At 54.1% G+C, this 8,942-nt stretch overlaps 1 protein-coding gene across 1 annotated transcript; it reads right to left on the reverse strand.

Moving 5' to 3' along the window:
• Positions 1-230: 230 nt before the first annotated feature.
• On the reverse strand, positions 231-7,347 carry LOC115647277 (cathelicidin-1-like). The gene is made up of 4 exons (XM_030554179.1): positions 7,174-7,347; positions 5,281-5,391; positions 3,257-3,340; positions 231-335 (listed from the first exon to the last, which is right to left on the reverse strand). Exons 1-4 carry the CDS (start codon positions 7,345-7,347, stop codon positions 231-233), a joined length of 474 nt encoding a protein of 157 aa, XP_030410039.1.
• Between the last annotated feature and the right edge of the window lie 1,595 nt (positions 7,348-8,942).

Genomic DNA, 8,942 nt, shown 5'->3' on the forward strand with positions numbered 1-8,942 from the left:
ATAAATGGCTGTTCACAGAGCCGTATGGTTGTGCATGTTTCCTGCGCGCCCGCGCACGTCCCCTCACCCCTCACCTTCCCATGCTGCCCCCATCTGTGCTTGCAGTCAGTGAAAAGCCCCCGTTAGGCACCCAGCTGCTCCTCTCCCCCGGCCCATTGCCAGGGAGGGCCAGAAGCCCAATGCCTGGAATGGCTTTAGCATCTGGACTTCAAGTCTAGCAGGGAGCTGAGTCAACGCGCGAAGACCAGCGCGAACCAGACCCTTTGACTGCTGGCTTCACAGCCGTATGACCCCAGGCAGGCGGGGAGAGTCATTCGGCCTGACGGCAGCTGAGACTGGGGCGAGAGAGGGGCCAGTCTGAGGCCTGGGGCAATGACAGGTCAGTGATGGAGGGCCAGTCACAGACTCAACCTCAAAGGCTGCCTCTGGAATGCCAGTAGTAACATGCCAAAAGGAGGGAGACTCCCCCTGTACCACCACCCCAATTAGGAGTCAGTTTGCAGACCCTTAGCTCCTCCAGCCTTTAGGAAAGGAAGGCTGGTCTTGGGGCTAAGGCACACAGCTGGGAATCAGGAGGTCTAGGTCCCAGATTCCCTGTCTGGCCTGGGGCCTCAGCTCCCACTCTGTAAACTGGGGCTAATGACCCCTCCTTTCCCCCACCCTTTGTCTGTCTCAGCCATTCAGCCTGTCAGTTCTTCTGAGCAGGGCCAGTTGCTCACATTGGGTTTGTACAGCACTTAGCACCTTGGGGCCCTGATATCACCGGAGGCCTCTGGGTGCAAAGGCGGTACAAGTAACTAATAACCATCCTTCAGCCCCCCAGCTCCTGGTTCGCTACCCCACAGCTCCAATCCCTGCCCCAGCTCTTCCTCAACCCCTCTCCAGCCTCCATCTGTTCAGCCCTGATCCCATCTTCCCTGATCCACCCCCCAGCCTTGGTTCAAGCCCCCACAAGCCCTCCCCCAGCTCGTCCCCTCAAACACCTTCAGCTACTCCAATTCCGCATTGGCCCCAGCTCCGATCCAGATGCCCTGAGCTCCACTCGTCCCCTTCCCCAGCCTGAGCAACTCCAGCCCCTCAGTTCTGCTCCCGCTGCTCTCCCTGTCCCCCTCTGGCTCCGATCTAGTTCCCCCTCCCCTATTCCACCCCCACCCCATACAAAGGAGCCAATGCTTTTACCTTGTGTTTCATCTCTAGGGGCCCCCATGTCCCTTGGCTCTGCCTGCTGTGCCCCCCATGTGTCCCCAGCGCTGCAATGCCACCGTGCCTCCCCCGTGTGTCCTTGCTGGCTGCTCAAGCCTGGAGCCACTCCAAACAGAGCCACCCCCCATTCTAGCCACTCCCTTTGCCCTGCAGGGCTGGCGGATCCTGCTCTCCTCTGGGGCCCCTCTCCATTGTGGAGCATTGTGGCTCAACTTCTGGGGGTCTGGTAGTGGCAGGAACACGTGGGCTAGATCCAGGAGCCCTCCATGGCCAGCAGCCCACTGCAGCACCAGCACAGAAAGTCCTCCCCCACCCACAGCAGATCACCAGATGCTTGGGTTCTATCTATCTATGTTCTGGCTACACCTTCAGGCAGTGGGTATACAGGCTTCCAGATGCCTGAGTCCTATCTATCCGTACCTATCAGGGGTGCAATACCCAGAGACCTCCAGCCTGGGACTCCTGCATTTGAAATCATACCCTGGTTGGGCCCCCATAACTTTGTGGGCCCTGGACTGGCTGGTTGCCCCATTGGAGCTGCAGTGATGGAAGCCAGAGGCGCCCACAATCCATGTCACTAAGCTGGGTGAGTCCGGGGTACGGGCCTCTTACATTGGCTCTGCCCGTGTGCTGGGCTTCGCGCGTTGTCTCAGCTCCCTGCTAGACTTGAAGTCCAGATGCTAAAGCCATTCCAGGCATTGGGCTTCTGGCCCTCCCTGGCAATGGGCCGGGGGAGAGGAGCAGCTGGGTGCCTAACGGGGGCTTTTCACTGACTGCAAGCACAGGTGGGGGCAGCATGGGAAGGTGAGGGGTGAGGGGACGTGCGCGGGTGCGCAGGAAACATGCACAACCATACGGCTCTGTGAACAGCCATTTATTGTACAGAGAAGCCCTGGCAGATGCAATTGGACTAAGGGGGAAGCTAGGCCATGAGGAAAAGTGCGATCCCTGGGGCGGTTCCGACTTGCGGCGTGATTCCTGGTAAGCTTCCAGTGTGGGGCACGGGCAGGTCTGCCAAGCTTGCGTTAACCTCCTCGATCTCTGGATTAACCCCTTCTGCGGTAGTAGTCAATGCCGTGACCGACGATTTTTGCGCCTATCCTCACAAGGGGCCACCACCTGGTGACGCGAACGGGCTTTATGGAGGGGGAAAGAAGTGTGTTAGCGTCTCCATGGAGACTCACCTGGCTTCTAATGGTGTTTATGTTCAACTTCATCATCTGCACCTTGTCAAATATCTGAGGGCTGGTTTGGGGGACCAGGGGACAGTCCTATTCTAACACGCTTTGTGCAGCCCCTTCTGGGGAGCGGAGTCTGAGACTGGAGCTAGACCAAGAGGAGCTGGGAATGGCCAGGAAGGGATGGCTGGAATTCTACGTCCCGGGACAAGCGTCTGCCATAGCAGCTGGGGCTCTTCCTGGGCAGTGTGGGAAGGGCTCACTTTCAGGAGGACAGTTCTCTTGGCTGCTGGATGACACCACACTAATGGGGTCTGTGCCGGGGAGGAACTGGGATTCCCAGCTGGAGGGTTGATGTTCTGGGGAAATCCTTTCATATGGGGATCCAAATCACGTACTTCTGTCTCTCCGGGTCTGAAACAAAGCTCATTGAATTCAATGGAAAGACTGTCATGGGTTTCACTTGATGTCCGGATGAGGCCCTACGACTTCAACTGAGGGTTGACCCATCCCAGCCAAGGCAGATCCTTTTGTAGGAGAGACCGGGAAGCCAACCTGGGGCCTAATGTCTGTAGCATGAGGTTACGGGCGTCTTCTGCCAAAACTCAGACATTCGTTTTGTTAGACCCGGCCGTGCAGTGACAAAGAGCCATCTCGGACATTCGCCTTCCCTGGGGTGTCTAGGTCCCACATAGGGGAAGGATTTGACTCCTCTCTCTCTTTGGCAGAGGTGGGTTTGCAGGTGAATGCACCCAAAGCAGAAGGAGAGCCCCAGTGGCATTTTCACCCTGGGGAGATGCTGCCCCAGCCCCTCTTGTTCAGGGTATAAATTCTCCCCTCCCTCGCCCCCCGAGTAATCGGGTTGGACAGCTCACCTGCGGAGGGGCGACGTCACAGGTGATCGCGAAGACAGAGCATGTTTCCTGGGTGGAGAAGTGTCCTGAGCAGTCTCTGACCAGCTGCAAGGGAGGGAGAGGAGGGGACAATAGCTTCTAGTCTGTCTAAACGGCACTTGGGGAGGTGTGGCTCCAGCTCACGTAGGGACAGCCCAGCTCACTTTGATCTAGGTAGACTGAGGTCTACACTGCAAATTTACAGCGGCGTAGCTACGTCTCTCAGGGTAACGCTGCACCCCTGAGAGATGTATCTGTGCCCACCTAGCCCTCCGTGCAGACAGCACTAGGTCGAGGGAAAAATTCTTCCCTCCACCTACCTGGGATGGTGGATTATCAACAGCGACAGGAGAACCCTGCCCGTCACTGCTGTCCCCCAAAGCATTGCAGCAGCTCAGGTGAATTCCGCAGGTGGGCTGAGGTCAGATCTACGCATTCCTGGATGCCTGCTCCTAGATGCAGGAGGTTTCCATGGGAGGAGAGGAGGGTCTTTTTTCTGCTCATCTCTTTTACTGTTTCTTGTGCGAAAAGCAGAAAGAAGTAGGGGGGTGCTTCTTTCGGCTTCTGGCACATGGTGCAGTAACTCAAAACAGATCCTTTTAGCAGAAAAAAACAGTCTCCTCTTCTCTCTTGATGGACCCCCGCCCCCCGCCACCACTCACATCTGGAAGCAGGTGTTCGGGCAGGTATGGATCAGACCTCACCCTTCCTGTAGTGCTAAATTGCTGAATCTGTGTCTTGTCACTTTAGGGTGACCAGATGTCCCAATTTTATAGGGACAGTCCTGGTAATTTGGGGTTTTTTCTTATGTTGGTGCCTATTACCTCCCACCCTCTGTCCCAGTTTTTCACACTTTCTATCTGGTCACTCTATGTCACTGCATTGTCCACTAGATCGTGCAGCCGCTGCAATTTAAGGTGAAATCCGGTCAGCAGCTGGCATCACTTACTGACTTCTTTAATATGTTTCTATTTGATCTTCCCTGGATCCTTCCCTTCTGATATTCACTCAGTCTGGGGGCTGTTGAAGACATTCAGGGAAGTTAGGAACGGTGGGTCTATGGTGGTGTGCTTTTTCCCCCAGAGGTGCTGAGCTCACACTGACTTCGACTGGGGCTTCAAGTGGGCGCTCGCCACCTCTGAAAGTCAAAAGCTTAGTTAGAGGCCTAACGATGAATGGCAGGTGCCTAACTTCAGGCATCTACGTGCCTGAAGCTGAGTGCCCCAAAGCAAGAGGCCGTTTTTGAAATTCTGGCTGTGAAATTGTTTGCTGAATTTTGGAAGCCTGCATCCTTCCCTTCAGCTGAAACAGACACACATATATCCCAGAGGGCAGAGGTGGCAGAGAACCAGTACGTCACTCGCTCCTTTTCCCCGTCATTTGTTCTCCGCAGGAATTTTTCTAACCCTCTGTTCTGCCTCGTTTTCAGAATCCCTAGTACCAGCACTTCCATCTCTTGTCTTGGGTCACAGCCCTAAACACTGTGCCACACATTTTTTCCTGATCTTCAGTGTAATTTGTCCCCCTGCTAGGGCTGGTGGGTTAACAGACCTGAGTGAAGCTGAGAACAGATCTTTCTGAGTTGTGATTATGACACTGGCAGAGGTGCTGGAACTAGGAGTGCCGAGATGTAGGGGTTGCTGTTCCCCCAGTTCAAAGTGGTTTCCATTATATTCAGGGATTACACAGTTTTGTTCAATGACTGTCAGCACCCCCACAATACAAACTGTTCCAGCCCCCCTGGACACAGGGCTAAGTTCATTGGTGGAACAAGCAAAAGAAACCTGCAGCTTCATTTACAGCAGTGAATGTGGCTCAGCAGGTTCTGTGACGACACATTGGATCATTATAGTTCATAGCATCACAGTGCAAAGCCAAAGGCAGTAAAAGCCTGCCAGGTGTCCACTGTAGCCCCAGGGACTCAGGAGAGCTTGTTGCTCATCCTGGCAGAGGTGTGCCAAACAAGAGAACATGGCACTATCTCCACCCCCAGAGCTGTTCCTTACCCCATTCTCTTTGAAGGAGCATTGCTCCACAGGGGTTTTGTCTGACGCCGGGCACGTGGTCTCCATGATGGTGAAGTTCAGCTGAAGAGTATTGGAGATGGTGCCCTGGGCCTAAGAGAGAACCAGTAAAGGAATGAGATACCCTTCTCCTGGCGAGTAGCTTCACGCCGGGCTCAACCACTGCATTTGTTTAGCAGCTGATGACATGTACCAATGCAGCCTGAGTCTTTGGGACCAGACCTTGGTACCCTTAAACGAGCAGTCCCACTGAAAGCCTTGGCATGAAGCAAGGAATGAGGTGGCGGGTGCAGGCAGGGGATAGCCTTGTGTCAATGGTCTACAGTGAGCTCACTTGTGAGAATTTCATGGTGGATCAGACCAGTTAGCCAGCTACTCTGGTCTCCTGTCTCCAACATTGGTCAGTACCAGACACTTTGGAGGAAGGTATCAAAGTCCCCTACTGGACAATTACAGAATAACCTGCCATAGGGGAAGGGGTCCATAACTTCCAGCAGGTAGTGGTTGTACCCTTTATACAATTTTACCTCAATTTATATAACTCATGTTGTTCCTATTCTCTATGTCAGTGTCTAATCCTTAGCTGAGATGTGATGTGGTAAATCAGTGTTTCTCAAACTGGGGTCGCTGCTTGTGTAGGGAAAGCCCCTGTCGGGCTGGGCTGGTTTATTTACCCGCCGCGTCCACACATCTGACTGATCACGGCTCCCACTGGCTGCGGTTCGCCGCTGCAGGCCAATGGCGGCTGCTGGAAGCGGTGGCCAGTAAGTCTCTCGGGCCGCACCGCTTTCAGCAGCTCCCATTGACCTGCCAACTGCGGCCAGTGGGAGCCACGATTGGCCGGACCTGCCAGGGGCTTTCCCTACACAAGCAGTGACCCCAGTTTGAGAAACACTGTGGTAAATGCATATTGAAGCAATCCGACGGTATTCATTAGCATGTAGTGAATGTTGCATTTACTTTAGATGTAGCTCTGAGAATTTGGTAGGACAGCACTGCACCATTCAGCCAGCTGTGAATATTTCAATAATGCTGTATGTACAGTGTCTCCATGAGTGTCTCAGGCTAATCCTGTTCCACCAGCATCCCCACCACCACGACCGGCCATGGTTAACCCTTCTGAAATGCATTTTTATTTCAGTGTCTTTTGTTTTGGGGTTAGGAAGCAATCCCAGCTTTGTTAATGCCTAATAAACTGGGATTTATTCCTGGCTGTGCCACTGGCCCACTGGGCAAGTCATGTCCCCTCTCTGTGCCTCAGTTTCCCCATTTGTAAAATGGGGACGATGTTACTGGCCTCCTTTGAGAGCTACTGATAAGAGCTGGATACTCTTATTGAGGACAGGCTGCTTAGTGGAGTGGGACCGGTTGCCCTTAGGAGGTTGCTGCTGAGTTATACATTTGGAGGAGTGTGAAGCCTCGAAGTTGAGAGGATCGTCACTGTTGTTAGCATCTAACAGCCTCCTCTAAGGCAGGGGGCCCATTGAGCTAATCCCTGTGCGCGCACATAGTGAGAAACAAAGAGAGATTTCAGCCCCAAGGAGTTTATCATCTAACTACATCAGGCAGCTGAAGAATGGGACAGGCCCAAGGTCACCCTGCAGGTCAGTGGCAGAGCCAGGTTTAGAATCCAGGTGCCCCCAGTTCCAATCCTCTGCTTCAGCCACCGACCCACCCTGCCTCTCAGTGTTAGAACAGTGAAAGGTCAGGGGTCTGATCCAACCCCTGCTGGAGTCTATTTCATGGGCTATGGAGCAGGCACTGAGTGACCCGGGTGAGAGCTGACGGGGCCCAGGTTCAGGGAGAATCACGTATCCCCGAGTATGTGCCTGGGTTTCAAACAGCAGCTAACGAAGGGAACCCTTCAGTACTCACCACTTCAGGCGGAGGTGTGGCTGTAAGGAGGCGGAAGGCGTATTTCACCGTTGGTCCTTGGTTGTAGAAGGCGATGGCCCGGGCAATGGCCTTCTCGTAGGGCTGAGGGGTCTTCACGGGGACCGCAGCGGCCACGGTGACCAGCAGCAGCAGGACCGCCCAGCAGCTTGCCATCCTTGGTCCTCTTTGTTTCAAGGTAAGGTAGGAGTGCAGTGCCCGGGTGCTTCATATACACTGCCTCTTCAGCAGCTTCGTGCAAAGGGGAATGATTGGCTCATTCAGTCTGTGCACAGCTCTTCCTCAAGCTGTGGCTTTCTCCTTCTCCCACGGGAACGTGTTGTCAGCCAATGAGCCAGTGCCTGCAAAGAGAGGGGCTTCGAAACCTCGCCGTGTAGCTCTCTGTGCGATAAGGGGAGCAAAAATACCAAGAGAGGAGACAAACCCCACTCCCCCACCCCACAGCTGCAACCAGAACACGGACAGCCTCTCACAGCTTGAGCTGCCTCCATTACTAAGAACATGGCAAGACAGAGGACCAGGGGTGACCGGCTTGTACTTGCTAACAGTCACTATTCTAATCACGTTCACTGACATATATGAATAGCTGTCTAAGGGCCTGTCTACTCGACAGCTGCTGAGTGGTGCCATTGTAGGGCTGTAGTATGGATGCTTCCTACACTGATGGAAGAGAGTTTTTCTGTCTATGTAGTTAAACTATCTCGCTGAGAGGTGACAGCTATGTTGATGGAAGGATTCTTCCCTTGACCTAGCCACATCTGCACCGGAGATGAGTCTGACCTAGCTACACCACTCAGGGCAAGGAATTGTTCACAGCGCTGGGTGACATAATCTAATTTTTAAGTGTAGACCAAGCCTAAGACAAAAATAAAGAGAGTGAATAACTGGTTATTGCTGAATAACCTGACTAGCAGGGGCGGCTCCAGGCACCAGCACGCCAAGCATGTGCCTGAGGGTACGTCCAGACTACCCGCCGTATCGGCGGGTTAAAATCGATTGCTCGGGGATCGATATATCGCTTCCAATCTAGACGCGATATATCAATCCCTGAGCGCGCTTATATTGATTCCGAAACTCCATCAACCCCAACGGAGTTCCGGAATTGACAGGGAGAGCCACGAACAGCGATCCCGCGCGGTGTGGACGGGTGAGTAATCCGATCTTAGATATTCGACTTCAGCTACGTTATTCACATAGCTGAAGTTGTGTATCTAAGATCGATTTCCCCCCCCAGTCTGGACCAGCCCTGAGGCGGCAAGCCACCGGGGGTGCTCTGTCGGTCGCCGCGAGGGCGGCAGGCAGGCTGCCTTCGGAGGGATGCCTGTGAAGGGTCCCCTGGTCCCGAAGCTTCAGCGGTCCTCCCACACGTGTGCCGCCGAATCTGTGGGACCAGGGACCTCCCGCAGGCAAGCCGCCGAAGGCAGCCTACCTCCTGTGCTTGGGGCAGGAAAATACCTAGAGCCACCCCTGCTAACTAGAGACCAGCAAAGAAATTGGATGCCTTGGCCTGGAGAGGTGAACCGCGGTCAGTGGGAGCTGCGATCGGCCGAACCTGTGGTTGTGGCAGGTAAACTAACTGGCCAGACCTGCCAGGGCCTTTCCCTGAACAAGTGGCAGCTCTAGTTTGAGACCCACTGGTCTAAAGCCAATGATCCCGTGGTCTCTACTCACGTAGGTAGTTCTGTTGCAGGAAACCAACCTATTTACATAAGGGTTTGTGGGATCGCTCTCTTATGTTGTGACAAATTCTG

The sequence above is a fragment of the Gopherus evgoodei genome, chromosome 2, assembly GCF_007399415.2.
Source record: "Gopherus evgoodei ecotype Sinaloan lineage chromosome 2, rGopEvg1_v1.p, whole genome shotgun sequence".
Taxonomy (NCBI): Eukaryota; Metazoa; Chordata; order Testudines; family Testudinidae; genus Gopherus; species Gopherus evgoodei.

What these genes read in the sequence shown, in the direction of transcription:
- LOC115647277 (XM_030554179.1), bottom strand. Translation starts at nt 7,347, where the DNA reads ATGGCAAGCTGCTGGGCGGTCCTGCTGCTGCTGGTCACCGTGGCCGCT. An exon ending in CCACACCTCCGCCTGAAGTG is followed by an intron (nt 5,392 to 7,173) that starts GTGAGTACTGAA and finishes GTTCTCTCTTAG; the next exon opens with GCCCAGGGCACCATCTCCAA. An exon ending in GCTCCTTCAAAGAGAATGGG is followed by an intron (nt 3,341 to 5,280) that starts GTAAGGAACAGC and finishes CCTCCCTTGCAG; the next exon opens with CTGGTCAGAGACTGCTCAGG.